Source organism: Oncorhynchus tshawytscha, linkage group LG01 (assembly GCF_018296145.1).
Source record: "Oncorhynchus tshawytscha isolate Ot180627B linkage group LG01, Otsh_v2.0, whole genome shotgun sequence".
NCBI lineage: Eukaryota > Metazoa > Chordata > Actinopteri > Salmoniformes > Salmonidae > Oncorhynchus > Oncorhynchus tshawytscha.
In genome coordinates this window covers 51,817,774-51,840,186 of record NC_056429.1, presented here as the reverse complement: position 1 = coordinate 51,840,186, position 22,413 = coordinate 51,817,774, and the positions used below count along the sequence as shown (strand labels likewise).

General features: G+C 43.6%; 1 protein-coding gene and 1 long non-coding RNA gene across 3 annotated transcripts in view; one reads left to right on the top strand and one right to left on the bottom strand.

Annotated features, from left to right (window-relative positions):
- Nucleotides 1-1,670: 1,670 nt before the first annotated feature.
- Nucleotides 1,671-3,628, bottom strand: LOC112250228. The gene is made up of 3 exons (XR_002953512.2): nt 2,333-3,628; nt 2,079-2,156; nt 1,671-1,952 (listed from the first exon to the last, which is right to left on the bottom strand). It is a non-coding gene; the product is annotated as an uncharacterized LOC112250228 (long non-coding RNA).
- A 7,233-nt stretch (nt 3,629-10,861) lies between these two features.
- The window catches only part of LOC112252970 (TATA-binding protein-associated factor 172), a 61,590-nt gene continuing 50,038 nt past the window's right edge, over nt 10,862-22,413 (top strand). Inside the window, exons 1-13 of one of the 2 annotated variants that reach the window (XM_024424772.2) lie at nt 10,862-11,010; nt 11,100-11,278; nt 13,312-13,435; nt 13,902-14,016; nt 14,612-14,755; nt 19,016-19,227; nt 20,254-20,387; nt 20,610-20,739; nt 20,912-20,980; nt 21,136-21,225; nt 21,472-21,567; nt 21,771-21,947; nt 22,126-22,266. In XM_024424772.2, the coding sequence (XP_024280540.1) occupies nt 11,265-11,278; nt 13,312-13,435; nt 13,902-14,016; nt 14,612-14,755; nt 19,016-19,227; nt 20,254-20,387; nt 20,610-20,739; nt 20,912-20,980; nt 21,136-21,225; nt 21,472-21,567; nt 21,771-21,947; nt 22,126-22,266 (1,446 nt within the window). In that variant the 5' untranslated portion in view covers nt 10,862-11,010; nt 11,100-11,264. Of the gene's footprint in view, nt 11,279-13,311; nt 13,436-13,901; nt 14,017-14,611; nt 14,756-19,015; nt 19,228-20,253; nt 20,388-20,609; nt 20,740-20,911; nt 20,981-21,135; nt 21,226-21,471; nt 21,568-21,770; nt 21,948-22,125; nt 22,267-22,413 lie in introns of both variants that reach the window. The other variant, XM_042323022.1, reaches the window with a different exon arrangement.

Here is a 22,413-nt window from a genome sequence, read left to right as displayed (position 1 = left end):
TGGGCCGAAGGTTCACCTTCCAACTGGACAACCCTAAACACACAGCCAAGACAACGCAGAAGTGGCTTCGGGACAAGTTTCTGAATGTCCTTGAGTGGCCCAGCCCGGACTTGAACCTGATCGAACATCTCTGGAGAGACCTGAAAATAGCTGTCCAGCGACGCTTCCCATCCAACCTGACAGAGCTTGAGAGGATCTGCAGAAAACAGTTGGAGAAACTCCCCAAATACAGGTGTACCAAACTTGTAACGTCATACACAAGAAGACTCAAGGCTGTAATCGATGCCAAAGGTGCTCAACAAAATACTGATTAAAGGGTTTGATTTCCTACGTAAATGGGATATTTCAGTTTATTTTTAAGAAAAAACTGTTTTTGCTTTTGTCATTATGAGGTATTATGTGTATATTGGTGAGGGGAAAAAAACATTTAATCCATTCTAGAATAAGGCTGTAACGTAACACAATGTGGAAAAAGTCCAAATGCACTGTAAAGTAGAGACAGTTTGTCATGTCAAGTCAATGCTTTCTCAGTCTGCCTTGCAATATGGTCTAGAGTATAATACATACACATAATTGTGTTATTCAAAAGTGTCACATTTCTAGGAAATCAGGGCAGTGACTTTATACAAACAATAGCATTACTTGTGGAGTCAGACAAGCATGAGAATAATTTTATTTATAACATTATTCTTTAAAGAATTATCGGTTGATCAGATTAGAGCCAAAGCAAATTAGCAGTTACTGGAATTACTCCACAGAAATTAAGCATGGGAAACATACAAGACATGAAATGATACATTTTATTTTCATTCACAATAACTGTGACATAACTGGACCTCTTGCGATTTCCATAACAGAGTTGATTAGGAATTTGTTTCAGTGCACCTCATACAAACAGACAGTAAAAACATCACAAAATAAAAAACATCCATAAAAGCATTCGTATTTTATCAATACTCTAGATCTCGAGGGTCTCTGTACATACTGGTGACAAGTGCCAACCAGAATAGTATTGTCCTCACTAAAGTGCCAGTCAAAGAAAGCTACTAGACTATTGAGACACAGACGCAGCCACAATGTGTGTCCTCAAGGTGAGGAGGTGTTCAAGGTGCCACCCGGGAGTTGGCAGGAGGCAAAGAAGTCCTTGCGGGCGAACATGATGACCTCGCTCAGTTTTCGTAGTAGCAGGAACTGCAGGAAGTCGACCCATCATGGCTTGGAGCGCTGGGTGCTGCCGCTGGTACAAGGCATCTTCAACTCCTGTAACACACATGTCAGGTCATGTTGGAAACTTAGGGGTTAGTGGTTTGTGTGTGTGTACCTGTGTATACCTGTGTGTACTTGGGGTAGGACCAGTAAGAGCCTCATGTTGACAGAGCCCACCTGCACTCGGGTGGCCAGGTGCCTAAACAGGAACAGGATATGACAACAAAGAGAGAAAGAGATGAATGGAGCACTGGTGTCTTGTATGTAAATTACATTTGCTTGATTTATTGATTGTTTAAGTAGAGTGACCTCTTTCCCGTCAGGTAGGAAGTAGCAGTCCCAATGTAACGGATGTGAAACGGCTAGCTTAGTTAGCGGTGCGCGCTAAATAGCGTTTCAATCGGTGACGTCACTTGCTCTGAGACCTTGAAGTAGTGGTTCCCCTTGCTCTGCAAGGGCCGCGGCTTTTGTGGAGCGATGTGTAACGATGCTTCGTGGGTGACTGTTGTTGATGTGTCCAGAGGGTCCCTGGTTCGCGCCCGGGTATGGGCGAGGGGACGGTCTAAAGTTATACTGTTACACCAACACTGCCAAGTGGCTGGGATGTCCTCCAACTGAATCCACTGTCCTCTCCACCCCAAACATCTCCACCACCACCATCTGCTGTCTGCACTCTAGATCTCTCTGAAGACAGATAGACCTGGGTGTTGCCGCAGGTACTACGCATGCTCCGCCTTCAACTCCTCCTATAACATACACATACACACAAGTCAGGTCCTGTTGGAAACTTAGGGGTTAGTGGTTTAAGAGTAAGGGGCTAGGGTGACAGTAGGGGGTAACAGATGGCTTGGAGGGAAAGACTAATATGTCACCTTCAGGAACTTTGAGGGAATCCGCATGTTCTCCCACACCAGACACCTCTTCTCAAACACGGGTTTATCATCCTTCACCTAATACACAACACACAATAATGTAAATAGGGGAACACTCTTAATAGCGTGTGTGTGTGTGTGTACCTGTGTGTGTATGTATGTATTTGGGGCGGGAGCAGCAGGAGCTTCATGTTGAGGGTAGAGTCCACCTGCACTCGGCTGGCAACGTACAAGTAGAAGTGATGTCCACTTACCCGTCAGGTAGGAAGTAACAGTGCCAACACTGTCAAGTGGCTGGGATGTCCTCCACTGAATTCACTGTCCTCTCCACGCCAAACACCTCCACCACCATCTGCACCCCAGGTCCCTCTGACCATATATAGACCACACAACACGGTCAATAATAGACGGTCAAATCAAACACAACTGAGAACACAAACTTCATAGAGCAGTGAATTTGTAGCTAGGCAATAACGTTAGCTAGCTTGTCTAGCCACAACAGTTGTGGTGATTTGGCTACAAACAAATTACACTCACTTGAGACTGTGTGGTTAGCTAGTTGCCCTAACGGTAACGCTAGCTTTTGTTAACTAACGTTACACTAGGAACAAAATCGACCTTGACAGTGCCTTGACCTTGACAGTGCTTGTTTTCCGATATCTGAAGCGAAAAACGAAAAAAGGTAGCTTTCTGTCAATTTCGATCAACTTGAAATAAAAGAAAACTGATAACGAATGGTGAATCACTATCCGTCATCCTGGTTAATGTAGGATAGCCATTGTCTAGAAGGTACACGGACCCTGCCGGCCTAGTCTAGGATCAGATGGGGCCATTAGTGGAATAGTGGCGATGTTTTAATGAGTGTCGAGTTAGTTGGTAGGGTAGCGAACTCTTACACCGGACTCGCACTAGGTGGTGGTGTTAATTAACCTTTTAATTTAAAGAAGAAGAAGAAGCAGACAAAGATTTTTAGAACTACACATACATAGACCACAGCCTGTCGTTTCAAAGGGAAACAAATGAGCCATAGTGGGCAGAACAAGCAAGGAGGTGGGCAGAGCCAAGCACGAGCTAACAAGATTCTAGCAGGCATTTGCAGGGTTCCGTTGTGGAATGCCTACTCTGTAAAGTCCACGTGTGCAATAACTCAATTCGCCTTCGCATTCCTTTTTTTTTTTTTGGCAAAGGGTAAAGTCTACAAAACTTTGTCCACTCTATTCCTAACAGATTGTAGTTTTGGGAACAGAAAACTATTTTGAAATCAAATGTTTCATCGATGAGTAAATTAGCAGAATGTCGGCCAAAATCCATCTCCTCCATCTTCTCCCACTGCCGGTGTTGTGCCAAAAATCTCCCCCTTGCCAGAATTCTCCCCCCTTCTAATTTCCATAATTTGTGGCTAGAGTCAAATGCTTTATGTGGCAGACATCAGAGTCAGGAAAGGAAACCAAAATTAATAATAAATGTATTATATTAAACATAGAGGAGGGAGTAAAATGTTGTCAAACAAACATTTCAGAGCAAGTATGGCTAAATTATTATTCTTACACTTTAAAAAAACTAGTTGAATAACTAGTTGAATAAGACATAGGAGAGATTAAGAATTTTGGCAGAGATTTATTTATAGACTAATACAAAATCAGCAGCTGATTTGAGTACGGGCGACATGGGCAGCCGCCCGGGGCGGCATCTTGCAGTGGACGCCCCCGGGTGCAGGCGGGGCAGGTGCCATACAAACTAGAACAGCCACATACACTTGAAACAAAGACAAACCGAAAACTACAGACAAAAAATATTTCTGCTACTAAGATTGAAAAGCAAAAATCTCAACTAGCAAGCAAGTTGAAGCAATGAAGAACGCGAAAGGGGGGAGATTCTGGCAGGGGGAATTCTGGTACGGGGAGATTTTCGGCACAACACCGGCCACCGGGCTTCCTCTCGCTACCATATACATCCGGTGAAATATCTGTCTCATTGTTTTATCTGTGAAGCAGCTCTTGGGTTGTACTTTTGCATTAGCCCCCATTGCAGCAGCACCCTTAGAAAAAAATATTACAATTTTAAAAGTGCAGGAAGTACAGTCGACTGTTGTATTGTGGACGCAGTAATTGCAGAATAACCACAGTTGAACTTGGGGATGCACTGTAATCCTGAGTAACAACAGAGCAACAAAAGTCCACTTTTGTTCAAAACTTCTCACAAGATTATTGCAGGAAGAGAGTAAGGTATGTACTATCTATGAAACTATTTCTGAAACCAAGCCAAAACATAGCAACATAGCAGAATGTAGGGATGTACGTGTACATTCCTATATAGGGATAACTACATGTACATATTACCTCAATTATCTCAACTAACCGGTACCCCCGCACATGGACTCTGTACCAGTACCCCCTGTAATATAGCCTCGCAACTGTCATTTTATTGTTGCTCCTTAATTATTGTCACTTCATGTTTATTTTAGTTAACACTTTTTTTCTCTCCTAAAACTGCATTGTTGGTTAAGGATGTGTAAGTAAGCATTTTACGGTAAGGTCTCTACACCTGTTGCATTCGGCGCATGTGACAAATAACATTTAATTTGATGAAGCCGTCTGGTCCCAGATCTGTTTGTGCCATATAGCCAAACATTTCCATGACAATGACCATGCTGTAGGAATTGGCAAGACAGCACAGACTAATCTGGAACAAGACTAATAATGAGAAGGGCATTACAGCGAACATGGGTTCAGTGATGTCTCTGTTGTGGAGAGGGATGGTGTTTGAGGGGCTGACATCCACAGCATGAGTGCTACACGAGTGCAGAAGACCAAAGTGTCTGGACTTCTCCAGCTGCTCTTCTGTGGTGAAGTCAAACTCCTCCTTCAGGGCATGCAGGCGAAAGTGACCCGTGGCTCTGTCTCTCTGCTCACAGGCCTGCTATTGGTCAAACAATATGAAATGCTCACTTCAAACGTCCACTTCAAACCAAGTGTTCTGGGCAAGCTTTCATGTTTCAGCAATCTAGCTGTTTCCTGATTAGAATCCATAGCAACTACTGAGTGTTTTGTATCAACAACACAGCGTTTGGGTTTATTTTGATAGAATACAAGTGTATGTTCTGAGTAGTGTTACCACTCACCCTAATGAGTTCTGTGAGTTTCGTGTTAGCAGGGTAGTTGGGGTCAAACTGAAGGTCCCTGATCCATTCAAGCCTACTCTCATTGGGACCGCTGACCATGGGTCTACAGGTAATGTAACATGGTTAGGGTTTCTATTGCAAGTCAGACTAAAGAAAAGCCTTCAATTCACAAGGTAACAGACCCCCCCCTCCCCCATGCAAACTGGCTCTAACCAGAGTAGAAAGAGGAGTGGGAGGCACCTATGCACAACAGAGCAAGAGGACAAGTACATTAGTGTCTAGTTTGAGAAACCGACGCCTCACAAATCCTCAACTGGCAGCTTCATTAAAGTACCTGTAAAACACCAGTCTCAACGTCAACAGTGAAGAGACGACTCCGGGATGCTGGCCTTCTAGGCAGAGTTGCAAAGAAAAAGCAATATCTCAGGCTGGCCAATAAAAAGGAAAGTGTAAGATGGGCAAAAGAACACAGACACTGGACAGAGGAAGTTTGGAAAAAAGTGTTATGGACAGATTAATCTAAGTTTGAGGTGTTCGGATCACAAAGAAGAACATTCGTGAGACGTAGAAAAAATGAAAAGATGCTGGAGGAGTGCTTGACTCCATCTGTCAAGCATGTTGGAGGATATGTGATGGTCTGGGGGTGCTTTGGTGGTGGTAAAGTGGGAGCTTTTTACAGGGTATAAGGGATCTTGAAGAAGGAAGGCTATCACTCCATTTTGCAACGCCATGCCCTGTGGACGGCGCTTAATTGGAGCCAATTTCCTCCTACAACAGGACAATGACCCAAAGCACAGCTCCAAACTATGCAATAACTATTTAGGGAAGAAGCAGTCAGCTGGTATTCTGTCTATAATGAAGTGGCCAGCAGTCACCGGATCTCAACCCTATTGAGCTGTTGTGGGAGCAGCTTGACCGTATGGTACGTAAGAAGTGCCCATCAAGCCAATCCAACTTGTGGGAGGTGTGCTTCAGGAAGCATGGGGTGAATTCTCTTCAGATTACCTCAACAAATTGACAACTAGAATGCCAAAGGTCTGCAAGGCTGTAATTGCTGCAAATGGAGGATTCTTTGACGAAAGCTAAGTTTGAAAGACAAAATTATTATTTATAACCTTGTCAACATCTTGACTATATTTCCTATCCATTTTGCAACTCATTTTATTAATTCTTTTTCATGGAAAACAAGGACATTTATAACTTTTGAACGGTAGTGAACATACACTTGAAGTTGGAAGTTTACATGCACTTAGGTTGGAGTCATTAAAACTTGTTTTTCAACCACCACAAATTTCTTGTTAACAAAATATAATTTTGGCAAGTCGGTTAGGACATCTACTTTCTGCATGACAGAAGTCATTTTTCCAACAATTGTTTACAGATAGATTATTCACTGTATCACAATTCCAGTGGGTCAGAAGTTTACATACACTAATTGACTGTGCCTTTAAACAGTTTGGAAAATTCCAGAAAATTATGTCATGGCTTTAGAAGCTTCTGATAGGCGAATTGACATCATTGGAGTCAATTGGAGGTGTACCTGTGGATGTATTTCATGACCTACCTTCAAATCAGTGCATCTTTGCTTGACATCATGGGAAAATCAAAATAAATCAGCCAAAAATTGTAGACCTCCACAAGTCTGGTTCATCCTTGGGAGCAATTTCCAAACGCCTGAAGGTACCACGTTCATCTGTACAAACAGTACTATGCAAGTATAAACACCATGGGACATCGCAGCCATCATACCGCTCAGGAAGGAGATGCATTCTGTCTCCTAGAGATGAATGTAGTTTGGTGCGAAAAGTGCAAATCAATCCCAGAACAACAGCAAAGGACCATGTGAAGATGCTGGAGGAAACAGGTACAAAAGTATCTATATCCACAGTAAAATGAGTTCTATATCAACATAACCTGAAAGGCCACTCAGCAAGGAAGAAGGCACTGCTCCAAAACCGCCATAAAAAAGCCAGATTACGGTTTGCAACTGCACATGGGGACAAAGATCGTACTTTTTGAAGAAATGTCCTCTGGTCTGATGAAACATAAATAGAACCTTTTGGCCATAATGACCATCGTTATGTTTGGAGGAAAAAGGGAGAGGCTTGCAAGCCGAAGAACACCATTCCAACCGTGAAGCACAGGGGTGGCAGCATCATGTTGTGCGGGTGCTTTGCTGCAGGAGGGACTGGTGCACTTCACAAAATAGATGGCATCATGAGGAAAGAAAATTATGTGGATATATTGAAGCAACATCTCAAGACATCAGTCAGAAAGTTGAAGCTTGGTTGCAAATGGGTCTTCCAAATGGTCAATGACCCCAAGCATACTTCCAAAGTTGTGGCAAAATGGCTTAAGGACAACAAAGTCAAGGTATTGGAGTGGCCATCACAAAGCCCTGACCTCAATCCTATGGAAAATGTGTGGGCAGAACTGAAAAAGCATGTGCAAGCAAGGAGGCCTACAAACCTGACTCAGTTACCCCAGCTCTGTCAGGAGGAATGGGCCAAACTTCACGCAACTTATTGTGGGAAGCTTGTGGAAGGCTACCCGAAATGTTTGACCCAAGTTAAACAATGAAGGCAATGCTACCAAATACTAATTGAGTGTATGTAAACTTCTGACCCACTAGGAATGTGATGAAAGAAATAAAATCTGAAATAAATCATTCTCTCTACTATTATTCTGACATTTCACATTCTTAAAATAAACTGGTGATTCTAACTGACCTAAAGACAGGGAATTTTTTACAAGGATTAAATGTCAGAAATGGTGAAAAACTGAGTTTAAATGTATTTGGCTAAGGTGTATTTAAACTTCTGACTTCAACTTTAGGTCAAATATAATTTTTAATACATATATGGATGTATAATATCACAGCCATCTTTGTACAATTTCCACCAAATGCATATTCTTCATTATTGTTGGGTTACCTTTGTGAGAGTGTATCAGTGGTAGGTTCATTCTTCTCCAACTCATCAAATTTATGGCAGAAGAAAAGAACGGCTTCTTCCTTTGAGCATGACTCCAAAGAGAAAAGCAACAAAGGCAGTCCAGATAAGAGAAATGCACTCTCATTTAAGTTAGTCTGTAGCAAATCAATAGCACAACCATACAATGAAAGCCAGACACAATACGGTGGTCAGTAATGTCTGTAATCTTTTATTGTTTTTATTTAACAAATTCTTATTTACAATGACGGCCGACCCCGGCCAAACCCGGATGACGATGGGCCAATTGTGCACCGCCCTATGGGACTCCCAATCATGGCCGGTTGTGATACAGCCTGGATTCGAAACCAGGGTCTGTAGTGACGCCTCTAGCACTGAAATGCGCTGCCTTAGACCGCTGCGCCACCTGGGAGCCATAATGCAAAAATGACAAGACCTGTATTTTTCCTACCCGCTCGTCAGCAATTTTCTGAGGTTCTTTTATATTCTCACTTCTCTTGATTTTACATTGAAGGGTTTTTCACTAGATGAGGAAACATAAGAAGAATGACAAGACCAGCCTGTTCACATATCATGATAAGAGCGTCTATTGAGGATTGATAGACTGACTAACCACAACTAGATATCTCACCTTGTATTCCTGGAGCATGAGTCTACCTTTGTCTTGACTTCTGCTGAGCCTGATATGAGGGTGCTGTGGTATCACTCTCAAATTTGGTCAACAAGCGGAGTCAGTAAACAGACACACAACAACAATCAAATGCACAATTCACTACTGTTTTTTTTTTTAAGCAGTATGCCAAATGCCAATACCCCATTCTTGGATGTGTACTCCATCTTGAATTTGAAGCTTTTCCTTATTCTCTAAAGCAATCCTCGAAACAAATGCCAGATGGATGTGTCCTACAGAAGTGTTTCACTAGTGCCAGGCGATAGCCTATTTCCTCAAGCTTCACCTTGAATTTGAGCAAAAATGAGATAGGCATTTCTTAGATTCAGTTAAATACCCACAAACCTCTTCTAGTGAGACCTGGCGCCAAGTCACCATGGTGGCCAAACTAGAACAAACACTTAAACAAATACTGGTAAAATACCAATAATACAATCATGGTTCAAATGTAGGAAAATAAGTAGCTAGCTAGACTCTCAACACAGATGAAAGGGGTTAGTTAGCTAGCTAGTTATCATATGTCTCAGTATAGCTAGCTAGTTTGCTAGTTAGGTTCCTGCCAAATGCATAATGCTAGCTAGCTAGAACTTGATAGGCTTTTCTTCAGACAGCTTCCTCGCTGTTGCTAGATAGCAGCTAATTCTATACTATACCCAACAAAAAAGTCTGAGATTTTTTCCCCATAATTCCACTTTGCCATAAGTTCACTGCTCCACTGTGTTAGCTAGCTATGGCCATCTATTGCCAGACCAGACAGTGTGCGCTAAATAAACATTATCCTCTTTGCATGAGCCTGGCACTGACAGTTTCAGCACTGGTCAGCTCCTGATGCTGAAACTCAGCTATGACAGCTGGTGGCTTCTTGCAGAAATAATCATTTTTGATTGTACAAATTTGTACAAATTTAGCAGCTGGACACTTCAAAAATACATTTGAGCTAGACCATTTTTTTTGAAAGATGCGACTTTGTGACTCACAAGAAAAGTTTTAAAGATTTTAATGGTGATGAAGCTTTGATGGACAGTTACATTAATTGTATTATTTATTTTATCACCATGAGGTTTGAGTTGCAACAGGTTGGTTTCACAGAGTGAGTAACATGCTGTACCTTTTCAAATCAAATCAAATGTTATTGGTCACATACACATATTTAGCAGATGTTAGTGCGGGTGTAGCGAAATGCTTGTGTTCCTAGCTCCAACAGTGCAGTAGTATCTAAAAACGATTAACAACAAAACACACATATCTAAAAGTAAAAGAATAGAATATAGAAATATTAGATTGAGCAATGTCGGAGTGGCATTGACTAAAATACAGTAGAATAGAATACAGTATATACATATGAGATGAGTAAAGTAGTATGTAAACATTATTAAAGTGACTAGTTTTCCATTATTAAAGTGGCCAGTGATTCCAAGTCTATGTATATAGGGCAGCAGCCTCTAAGGTACAGGGTTGTATAACTGGGGGGAAGCTGGCTAGTGATGGCTATTAAACAGTCTGATGGCCTTGAGATAGAAGCTGTTTTTCAGTCTCTCGGTCCCAGCTTTGATGCACCTGTACTTACCTCGCCTTCTGGATAACAGTGAACAGGCCGTGGTTTGGGTGGTTGATGTCCTTGAAGATCTTTTTGGCTTCCCTGTGACATCGGGTGCTGTAGATGTCCTGGAAGGCAGGTAGTTGCCACCGGTGATTTGTTGGGCAGACCACACCACTCTGGAGAGCACTGCGGTTGCGCATTGCAGTTGCCATACCAGGCGATGATACATCCCGAAAGGATGCTCTCAACTGTGCATCTATACAAGTTTGTCAGGATTTTAGGGGCCAAGACAAATTTCTTCAGCCTCCTGAGGTTGAACAGGCACTGTTGGTAAAGGTTCTCTGTTGAATGACAGGTGCGTGGGAGGGCTTTTGTCAATTAAAAAGGGGAAACAAGTCATTCCTGCGAGGAGCTTCTTTTTTTGCCGCTTTGTGCACTTCCTCTTTAATGTGCTTTTCGATTGGTCGCTGAAATGACTTGTAACCAATCAGCTGGCGCCTGCTATGGAGGAAAGAATAAATGCAAGATGGCTCCTCATATAAAATCAGCCTCCTGGGTTCCCTTTAGCGAACACAAAAATTACTCTTTAAATCTCATTCGATTAAAGTACTTATCTGGGAGTAGTTCAGAAGGTTAATACAAGGTTTAAGGTGATATAAGTTTAATAAATTACATTTTTCGGAGGAAGAAATTATTCAAGAGAAAAGAGGGACCTGATTTGATGAACTCATTTCGACAGGTTTCGGGTGGTGAGCTGTGAGAAGAGACGCACTAGCGGCCTCCCTTTGCTAGGCTAGCTGGCGCTTTGGATTAACGTCAAGTAAAACGGATAACTTTAAATAAATGATCGCTCCTGTTCAATACGGATCACAAAAGAGCACATTTACACATTAAATTAATCGTCATGGCCGTTTCAAGGTGAGATTCCCTAACTATGTATTTAATATCCAATATTATTAACTTAGCCACTAGTTATCGAGCTTGTTAGCATGAACAAGCAATGGCATGGTGTTGATGGCTAGCTAGCCTAACACACAACGGCCGGTGGTGGTTCATGATACCGGGCCAACCGCGCTTGGGTTCATGGCATTCGTTTTTCAACTAGGTAACGTTAGTTCTAGACAAACAAGTTTTTTACTACCTAAGTTGTATAGCAAGTTTAGCCAGGCAGTTTACTACTGAGCTACTAGCTACAAAAACGACAGCAATTCCTAATTCGCTAACGTTAAGTAGATCATTTTAGTTAGGTGCCAGCAGACCTGTCGCATGCAATTGATCATGATGAAAGGGTCTTAAAGACATGTTACCTGTTAGCTGTTACTTGATGTGCCATCTGCTTGCAAATGTGCCAGTATGTCATCTTGTGAATTAGATTGTCGCTCATGTTTCATCCAGAGATTTATTTTAAACGAGATGACTTTCCCAAACGTATGGTTATTGTAGGGTGGTTTGTTTCACACGTCATATCCAGCATGTGTAAATGAGTTTGCTCTAAATAACATGGACAATGGTTTCTGTTCTGAACTTCATGTGGCAGGTAGCCTAGTGGTTAGAGCGTCGGGCCAGTAACCCGAAAGGTTGCAAGATCGAACCCCCGAGCTGACAAGGTAGAAATCTGTCATTCTGCCTCTGAGCAAGGCAGTTAACCCATTGTTCCCCGGGCTGGATGTCGATAAAGGCAGCCCCCACACCTTCAGAGGGGTTAGGTTACATGCGGAAGACACATTTTAGTTGATGGCATTCAGTAGTTCGTTCGGGTTTGCAAGAGGATGCATATTTGAAGCCTTCAGCTAATGCTTTAGTGGTGGATTTGGCTCTGGTTAGCCCCTGCAGTCTTAAACCATGCACGCTATATACTCAATTGGCAGTGGTGATTGCCGCCCACTGGAGCCCCTTATTGCTTTTAGCTGATAGGAGTGGAACATGCTGTGGTTGTCTGCTGCAATAGCCCATTTGTGACAAGGATCAACAAGTTGTGCGCTCTGAGATACCGATCTGAACACCACTGTTGTACTACACTGTTATTTATCAGTTTGTGACCTGCCTGTTAGCACAATTCTTGCCATTCGCCTTTGACCTCTCTCAATGAACTGTTTTCACCCACAGGACTGCCACCGACTGGATGTTTTTTTTTTGTTTGTCTCACCATTCTCTGTAAATCATTGACACTGTCCAGGAGGCCAACCATTTCTGAGACACTGGATCTGGCATGCCTGGCACCGACGATCATACCACGCTCAGTCGCTTAGGTCACTCGTTTTGCCCATTCTAACATTCACATGACTCGCTGTCTGTAGGATTGATACATTTTTTGTGAATGGGGTGGTGTACCTAATAAACTGCGTGGTGACTGTATATCCATAAACGTGACCTGAAGGCTACCTAGATGCAATGATCCATTGACTGTTAGCCAGGCTGCAGACAACTTCTCGATCTTGAATTTCAATTATATGTATTTTGTATCTGAACATCCGCTTATATTTTTATATCAAATTACCTAGTTGGTAGTACAATAACAAATCAAAACATTTCCACCTGGATCATTTGAATGCTCAAAGGGTAAAATGTTTTGTTGCCCTGCCTAAACTATTCCTAATCCAAACAAGATGTACCTCAACCAGAACTGCATTAATGGGTAGTCAAGAGATGTTGGATTTGTTTTACTGAGTGGCTGGGCATGTTGAGAGAACTGTATTCTGTGCTGTGGCATTCTTAAAAAAATGGCCCTCTTTATTTTTAGCAGAGTTGTGTTCAATACTCTTATCTCGCGCACGGTATACTCTAGGAAGTTCAAGATCTACAACACTCCACGGAGTTCGTTGTTCTGTTACATTGAAGTTTAATGTTAAACTAATGCAACTTCTCAAGTCTCTTCTCTCATATGCAATGGAGCTCAATGCATGCATAGTATATTTGTATCTACTTTTTTTTTTCTCCCACTCGTCTTCCAGGCTTGATCGTCTTTTTATCCTGCTTGACACTGGAACTACTCCGGTGACGAGGAAGACTGCTGCCCAACAGCTGGGAGATGTGGTCAAACTCCACCCACATGAGCTCAACAACCTGTTGTCGAAGGTAAGTCTCTTTCTCCATGAGTGCCCACAGTTGGGTCCCTATCTACACCAGGGTCGTATTCAGTGGGCACCAAAAGGAAGAAAATAATGAAATAGGGAGGGACTACTTGAACTTGTCTGAGAAATGTTTGTCTTCATTTTGCTACAGCATGTGCTAATGGAGTCCACACTGTTGTCAGCTCCCTACCCCATTGCTTGTAGTGCAGCCACAAGGGCATCCATATTTTAACCACCCATACAGATTGTCAAACCCTTCTTTACCTTGTCTGGGAAAAATCTAAATGGAGGCCCATAAAGGTCATAGACTGCTGAATAGCCCGCTGTCTTCGTTTCCTCGGCATGTTGAGGTGATTTATTAAACAAGTGGACTGTTTGATCTGGTGTAGTGCATAAGTTCCCCACCATCTGATCTGACACGTGTTACATCCTACGAGTCCTGTGTTTTCTTGCTCACCCACAACCTACAGGTATTGACATACCTGAGAAGTCCAAACTGGGACACGCGTATCGCTGCGGGTCAAGCAGTGGAGGCCATTGTGAAGAATATCCCAGAGTGGAGCCCATCACCCAAGCCCAAAGAAGGTGACCCAACCTTAACCTGCCACGTTATTCACAGCCAAGTGCCTCTGTTTTGTTACACTCCTGACGGTAGGAAACGAATAAAGCCTTAACGTTCCCTTACTCGCAGGATTAGCATTTAAATGGCCTTCGTGAAACCTGTTACATGGCCTCTAGCTTTGTTTTCGGCCACCAGGAATCGGTTTGAGTAGGTATGTGTGAACACACTGGCAAATGTTTGCTCTAGGTGTTATACAACTGTCGGAGCTGCTCTAACCATTATCTAATCATTATATTATATCATTATAGCTCTAAGCTGTAACCATTGACAGTAGGTGATGAGGTGTGTGTGTGTAGGCTTATGCTCTAACATTGAATAGAAACACTACATTTCATCAGCAATCAACCGCTCATTATACAAAGCTCTGACGAAGACTGGGAGTGTGACATGCAAGCTTAAATAAACAAGTGATACCGGCAAGTGCAGTGTGCGAGTAACTTTTTCCTGATCTAATATTTCCCACTCAACAGCGAAAAGTATGGTTCCCATTCTGAATGTAAGAACCTTCACTTTTGATGTTGTAACTTACGGTGCTGTGGGGATGCTTGTCTCTTCCAGAGTCATCTGCAGACTTTTCCCCGGAGGACTCCTACTCTGACCGTTTGAGTTTCTACCGTTTCGACATCTCCCGCCTCCTCAAACATGGTGCTTCTCTACTGGGTTCTGCCGGCGCTGAGTTTGAGGTCCAGGATGACAAGTCTGGTATACATCTGCTTTAAAAAAACAACAACAATTAACTCGTCCTACGAACACCTGTGCTCAGTAATAAGAGGCTCCTAATAGGTTGGTGTGTCTGTTATCAAGTTAAAGGAATGTTATGGGAGAATCTAGTATGTGACCACATTACTAGGCTGTCTTCGTGCTCTTTTGTGAAACCTCACTGGGCAAGCCTCTGAGAACAGGGTTTGGGGGGTGTCATAAAATCAATTTAATTCATACATGATATCAAATTGATTAATATAAATGCCATTTTAAATACTATTAACATGGACCGTTAAGCTATTTCATTCTCGATTAAGGACTATCAGAAATAAATAGTTCTAATCTTTTTATATGGCTTTAGCATAGAATGCCAAATTTCAGTCTGAAGGACGTATGTTTTGGTGTGACGGAAAGTCTGAGGCATTCAACGCGAGAACTCATTTTGTACTAATTTCTTTCATTGCAAAATTCTGCACCAAACGTCTTAGTTAATGGAAAATTGCACGACTAAGATCTCTGGCAAAAATGTCAACTCCAAGAAATCTGTCATTTATCTTAGCCGAATTCTGACTATTCTGAGGAAGTACACTGCTCAAAAAAATAAAGGGAACACTTAAACAACACAATGTAATTCCAAGTCAATCACACTTCTGTGAAATCAAACTGTCCACTTAGGAAGCAACACTGATTGACAATACATTTCACATGCTGTTGTGCAAATGGATTAGACAACAGGTGAAAATTATAGGCATTTAGCAAGACACCCCCAATAAAGGAGTGGTTCTGCAGGTGATAACCACAGACCACTTCTCAGTTCCTATGCTTCCTGGCTGATGTTTTGGTCACTTTTGAATGCTGGCGGTGCTTTCACTATAGTGGTAGCATGAGACGGAGTCTACAACCCACACAAGTGGCTCAGGTAGTGCAGCTCATCCAGGATGCCACATCAATGCGAGCTGTGGCAAGGTTTGCTGCGTCAGCGTGGTGTCCAGAGCATGGAGGCGCTACCAGGAGACAGGCCACTACATCAGGAGACGTGGAGGAGGCCGTAGGAGGGCAACCCAGCAGCAGGACCGCTACCTCCGCCTTTGTGCAAGGAGGAGCACTGCCAGAGCCCTGCAAAATGACCTCCAGCAGGCCACAAATGTGCATGTCTGCTCAAACTGTCAGAAACAGACTCCATGAGGGTGGTATGAGGGCCTGACGTCCACAGGTGGGGGTTGTGTTTACAGCCCAACACTGTGCAGGACGTTTGGCATTTGCCAGAGAACACCAAGATTGGCAAATTCGCCACTGGCGCCCTGCGCTCTTCACAGATGAAAGCAGGTTCACACTGAGCAGATGTGACAGACATGATAGTCTGGAGATGCCGTGGAGACCGTTCTGCTGCCTGCAACATCCTCCAGCATGACCGGTTTGGGACATCTGGGACATGTCTCGCTCCATGTTGCACCACAGACTGTCCAGGAGTTGGCGGATGCTTTAGTCCAGGTCTGGGAGGAGATCCCTCAGGAGACCATCCGCCACCTCATCAGGAGCATGCCCAGGTGTTGTAGGGAGGTCATACAGGCACGTGGAGGCCACACACACTACTGAGCCTAATTTTGACTTGTTTGAGGGACATTACATCAAAGTTGGATCAGCCTGTAGTGTGGTTTTCCACTTTAATTTTGAGTGACTCCAAATCCAGACCTCCATGGGTTGATAAATTTGATTTCCATTTGATCATTTGTGTGATTTTTGTTGTCAGCACATTCAACTATGTAAAGAGAAAATTTAATAAGAATATTTCATTCATTCAGATCTAGGATGTGTTATTTTAGTGTTCCCTTTATTTTTTTGAGCAGTGTATATACTGGCTACGGCTTCTCAAAGTGGACAAACAGAGCTATTGCTGCTTTTTTTTCCTCTAGGCTTTCAAGTGAAGGTATTTTAAGAGAATGTGAGGACACACGTTCGGCTAGCCGAACTTAAGCATGCTGACACCTTAGTGTCTTTCACCAGCCATGTAGGCGGGTGGCCAATTTGCAGGGTTCTGCAGTGCAAGCTTTGCATTTGCAAATAAAAATAAAGTCAAGTATGCGCACATGGACGAGTTGTGATTTATAGCAGAAATGCTGAATTAGCTGTTCAAAAATGGCAAAAATAGTTTGTTCCATAACTGCGACTCGCACAAAAATACATCTATATCCCATCTCGGGCAGCAACACTGCCTGGCCTGGGGTGCTTTGTGCACTGTGCTTACATTCATTTTGAGGTGCTGCACACCGGCATAGATGTTTGTCTAATTTCCTCAAGTCTACAAAGTGAAACTTTATCCTTGTGTTTCTTGGCTAGTTTTGTTGATGTCTTGTTTTTCAATGTTAGTTTAAGTCTGCTTCAACTGATACTGAATAAATATTGTCTACTACTAGTCAGATCTAAAATCTCCCACTCCACACTTAACACGACTTGAGTGGCCCTGTTACCTTTAACCTCCCGCCCTTAAAGTGTCAGCTGAACATTTTTTGGCTCATCTGACTTTTCATTTTTTTTTTTTTGGGGGGGGGAAGACTAGTCACAAATGAAATTCAACAATAATAAATAACTTTACTTACTAAATCTAAGTGGCTGGTAGATTTTTCCATTTACCTGCCACAGTGGCTGGTGGACCAAGAAGTTTGTTTGCTCGGGACACAAGCTCTTTGTATGATCTTCTGTAGAGAACATTTTATTATATCCTTATGTTCAGATCTGTCACTCTGCCTTCTAAAGGGTCCTGCACAGCTTGTCATAGATGGAAACAGATGTCACGTGTTCCAGAGTCTTCGCGTTCAGGCATGGAGCTCATAGTCGCTGATAGCTCCAACCGTTCAAAAGCTAGAGCCAAATTTGTAGGGAAACCATTTCGATATGAGCTAGAAACCACTGTTACCGGTCTGTTTTGCTCCGGCCGCTACAGCGGATATCCAATGTTACCTCAGACCAGCGGTTACATGAGTAAGTGGCGCGTTCAGCTGAGAAAATCATTCATTCAGATTGCAGCGAGCTGCCAAGCAGCGAGCTGCCAATGGAGTTACGGAGAGACTCGTCTCGAGATGCGCAATGACTATGCCGGCTGTCGGGTCTTTATTTGTTGCATCTGCATTCTGAATCTCACTCGCAGTGCTCGACCCTTGGTGTCAGTGACCACAGTTCAGAGCATGGCTGGGTCCCAAATGGCACCATACACTGTCGTCCCTATAAAGGCACTATTTTTGAACCAGGGCCCATATTATTTTCCTTTAGACTATTGGATCTGTGTGCTCTCGTTTGCTTTTCCATGACAATGTTATGATCCATGTGACTCGTTTGAATACAATTTTAATTCAAATGTCTCCAACCTTTTTTGTCCTTAACTTAGTAATGACTTACCTTGGCTGTGTTTCCCCCTGCATCCTGTAGCCATTACTCTGACTGTATTTCATCTGGTCAAGATGTTTTGGGACAGCTCATGTTTTAGTGCTTTGCTACACTAGTCCAGAGTGACTTTCATGGCTCTCTTTGATGTTTTGTACTTTCACAGGCTGCAGGCACAGTTGACCTGAACTCTGCTGTGAATCAACAGCCTGATCTGTAGTTCACTTCCCTACTTATTTCCCGTAACCATAAACATAGAGAATGAAGCCTATATTCATACCCTAAGGCAGAGATGGGCAACTGGTGGCAAGCTGCCCCCTTTTTGAAGGCCCTTCGATCAGTCGTGGTCTCAACTTTCTGTTGCGTTAGAATAGTAGACTACACCAGGTGCAATTTTGAAACATGGTTGTGCATCAGCAGTTTCTCTAAAGCCAGTCACTGATAGGCAATTAACCCATGTCAGCTAAAAACAATTTGAAATTGCTTAGTTTTACAGTCAGCTATCATATTAGAAACTACAAATGTATTTCTGCCCCATGGAAAAATGTGTAGAATTTATACACTACTTTTGGGGGGGGGGGGTGCCAGACCTGCGTGCAACTGCGGCCCTTCATGAGTTCAGGTTTTGTGGTCCCCATCGAAGTTGCCCATCCCTGCCGTAAGGGATGGTTTCAGGGATGTGCATGTTAGTCCTGTACTAAAATGCACATTCATTGGAGATTCTGCATTGAGGAAAAAATAATTTCTCCAGGACTAGAGGCTTAATCTGTGTTTCAGGAAACTAGCCATGTGTCCATGTATTCTCTACATACACTTTTGTTTATCCATAGTTGGGGTATGAAGCTTGTAGAAGATACCATCTCTTTGCTCAACCCATACCAGGTGAAGTGGACCCTAAAGAGCGTCTCACCCGCCAGAGGAAGCTGCTGCAGAGGAAGCTGGGACTGGACATAGGTGCCGCAATCGGCATGGACACGATGGAGCTGTTCAATGATGAGGACCTGGACACCCAGTACATCACACCCAGTGGCCCTAAGGCCCAGGGACAGGGAGGGACGGGCTCTGGACCCTGCTCCAGCTCCCACAACCACGTGGTGAGTCAGTCACACTACCTCCATTTCCAACTCTCCTTTAGGCTGTTATTGAGTCGGTAATTCCTTTCAATTTTGAACAGCATCATACGAAGCTTAACACAGGGTTGTGTTCATTAGGCCATGCTATGAAAAATCTAGAACATTTTACAACAAACGTGTATTTCTTATTGGATAAATCCAGGTAATCCCTCCATTTCAAATCCTACTGAACTCCACCCAGGTAGCATCAAGTGCAGGCTACTATCCTTTCTAAGTCTGGGTTCATCTGGTCACAACAGTGGCAAACGGTGCGAGGCTGGGCTCAGAAGCTTGGTGCTTTCAGCACCTCTACTTTGCCAGGTGTATTTTGGACCCTTCAGTCAACCTGGCTGCGTACCCAAACTTGGACTGAGGCATGCTGTAACTTGTCCAACCATGATTGGGATGTCTGGTAAAAAGACCTTGGAGTAGGTCCTGACATAGTCTGAGCCAAAGCATGTTATTTGAAAACGTTACTAGCTGTCAAATCCTTGCTTCCGCCGTCCTTGTTTCCTTAATGCCTCTCAAAGCTCATTGGAGGAGAAGTTAAAGGTCCCTCAGAAAATTGAGGAAGGCCTTTCGGAAACGAGGACGGAGGAAGCAAGGACTTGACAGCTAGAAACTCAGATAAATTGCAGAAAGCAAGCCTTTCATTGACATCTTTCCAACTGAGTTGGCGTGCAGGAAACCCAGGGGTGGTGTGAAGTGGCATAAGTATTTATGGGTCTATCCTAATGATCAACTAGACCAGATGCAAAGCCAAGATGGCAGAGTTCCCGGTCCACCCCACTTATCTGACCTGCCCTTTTCAGCAGGTGCCGTCTTCACTTTAGGATGTGAAGAAAACATCACATTATGCTCCCTGTCTTAGGAACAGTCTCTGGTCAGAGAAATGAATGACTCCCATCTTAAGATGTCTAACTTATTACTTTGTCTGAAAAATAAGTGGGCAATTGTTTTGTTCCATCACTAGAGACTAATGTTCAATTGGAGTTGTTCCATTTTCAGCCCATGCAGGCGGCAGAGATAATAGACTCGGAGTTTCGACCTGGCATGAGCAACCGACAGAAGAACAAGGCTAAGAGGATGGCCAAGCTAGTGGCCAAGCAGCGATCCAAAGACATGGATCCCAACGAGAGAAGGTATGTCCTATTTCTTCTAAAGCTTGTAAATGAGTAAAAATGTGTAAATGAGCATTTCTTATTGGACAAGTACAGATGGCTATGTTTGCTCTAATGAACATAACCCAGGTCTTTCGGTCTTTGGTTTTCATTGGCATTGTGTAATGTAGGAGATGGGTCTTTCTGAATTGGTTGACCTGAGTTTATTGATCTGTGATTTGATTTCCATTCTTATTTCTGTAGTAATGACAGTTTTGATGGGGAGCCCGAGGAGAAGCGCAGGAAAACTACCAACGTAGTCATCGATCAACCGGCAATGGAGCATAAAGTCTTAATCGATAATGTTCCAGACAACTCCAGCCTCTTAGAAGAGGTAAGAAATGGGTCACCAACAATAAAGCTCTGTATTCTTGATAAATCAAAGTAAACCATTTTACACAGAACTTGAGAATCCATTGACTAGGCATCTGGAGAAACAGACGGTATAGTTGAACTCTTAAAAAAAACGTTGAACAGTTCTAATTCATCTTGTGCTTTATTTCCAGACCCAGGAGTGGCCCCTAGAGAGCTTCTGTGAGGAGCTCTGTAACGACCTCTTCAACCCCTCATGGGAGGTAATGACTTTCCCGAGTCCTAGCAGACCTGTTCACGTCATCTGTAATCCTACAGCTCCTTATGTAGTTGTCCTATAAGGATCCATTGTATAACACATAACAGGCAGCATATACACTGATCTGTGAAGCTACTAGCGCTCTGGTTGTGTGTCCAGATTCGTCACGGTGCAGGCACAGGCCTCAGGGAGATCCTCAAGTCTCAAGGTGCTGGAGGAGGGAAGCTGGTGGAATGCACTGCAGAACAGGTACTGTATCTGACTCCTCTGTGCTAGGCTCCTTCCCCTCCCCCGGGTGCACGGTTTCAAGTTTTACCCTAGCACTACACAGTGGATTGAAATAATTGAAGCTTGATAATGAGTTGGTTATTTGAATTGGCTGTGTCCGGCGGCGGGGGCAGGACCGAGTTTGGGGGAATCCCTGCTCTATGCAACCTCCAAACATGAATAGTTCAGTTTACCTCTAATAGATGGCTGACCTTTGACCTTTCCCAGATGGCGCTGCAGCACCAGGAGTGGCTGGAGGATGTGGTTATCAGGCTGCTCTGTGTCTTTGCTCTGGACCGTTTTGGAGACTTTGTCTCTGATGAGGTGTGTCTTGTAGCATACCATGCTATTGAGTGGGATGGCAGAATTACATTTAATGTTATTTACGCCCTCTGGGGTAATGTTGGAAAATTCCGACAATTTTCTAAAATGCCAGTTTACAGAATTTTGCTACCCTACTTACGGGTGCTTATGAGTCGGGCGTTGCTGTATGTCTAACATGCCGTCGCTCTCTCCTTTCTGTTCAGGTGGTGGCTCCGGTCAGAGAGACTTGTGCCCAGACACTGGGCGTGGCCTTGCGCCACATGAATGACAGCGGCGTTGCCATGACTGTAGACATCTTGCTGAAGCTGCTGACGGAGGACCAGTGGGAGGTCCGGCACGGAGGTCTTCTGGGCATCAAGTATGCCCTGGCTGTCCGAAAGGTACCAATAACCACCTGCTCGTGTCTTGTTTGCTTGCATCTGATTCCCACTATGCATGATGTGTGTGTGTGTGATCCACTTTAAGTCAGTAAAACAAGTGTTTTCTACATGTATAGACACTTTGTCTTTATAACTTTTTCTCTCGCTCTTTTCTTTTGCCCCCTCTTCTCCCACTCAGGACCTGATCTCCGCTATGCTTCCGCGGGTGCTCCCTGCCATCACAGAGGGGCTGCAGGACCTGGATGATGACGTCAGAGCGGTGGCAGCCGCGGCCCTCATCCCTGTGGTGGACGGCTTTGTACAGCTACTCCCCAACAAGGTCAGACGAGAGCATCTCGCCACGGTCCCCCTCCACGTCTGGTCACCTGATCTGCCCTTTAGCCTTTCTCCAACCTCACCTCTCACCTCGTCCTATCCATCTTATGGCTTGCCGCCTTGGCGTTGTGCATGTTAGCAGTTGATGTTA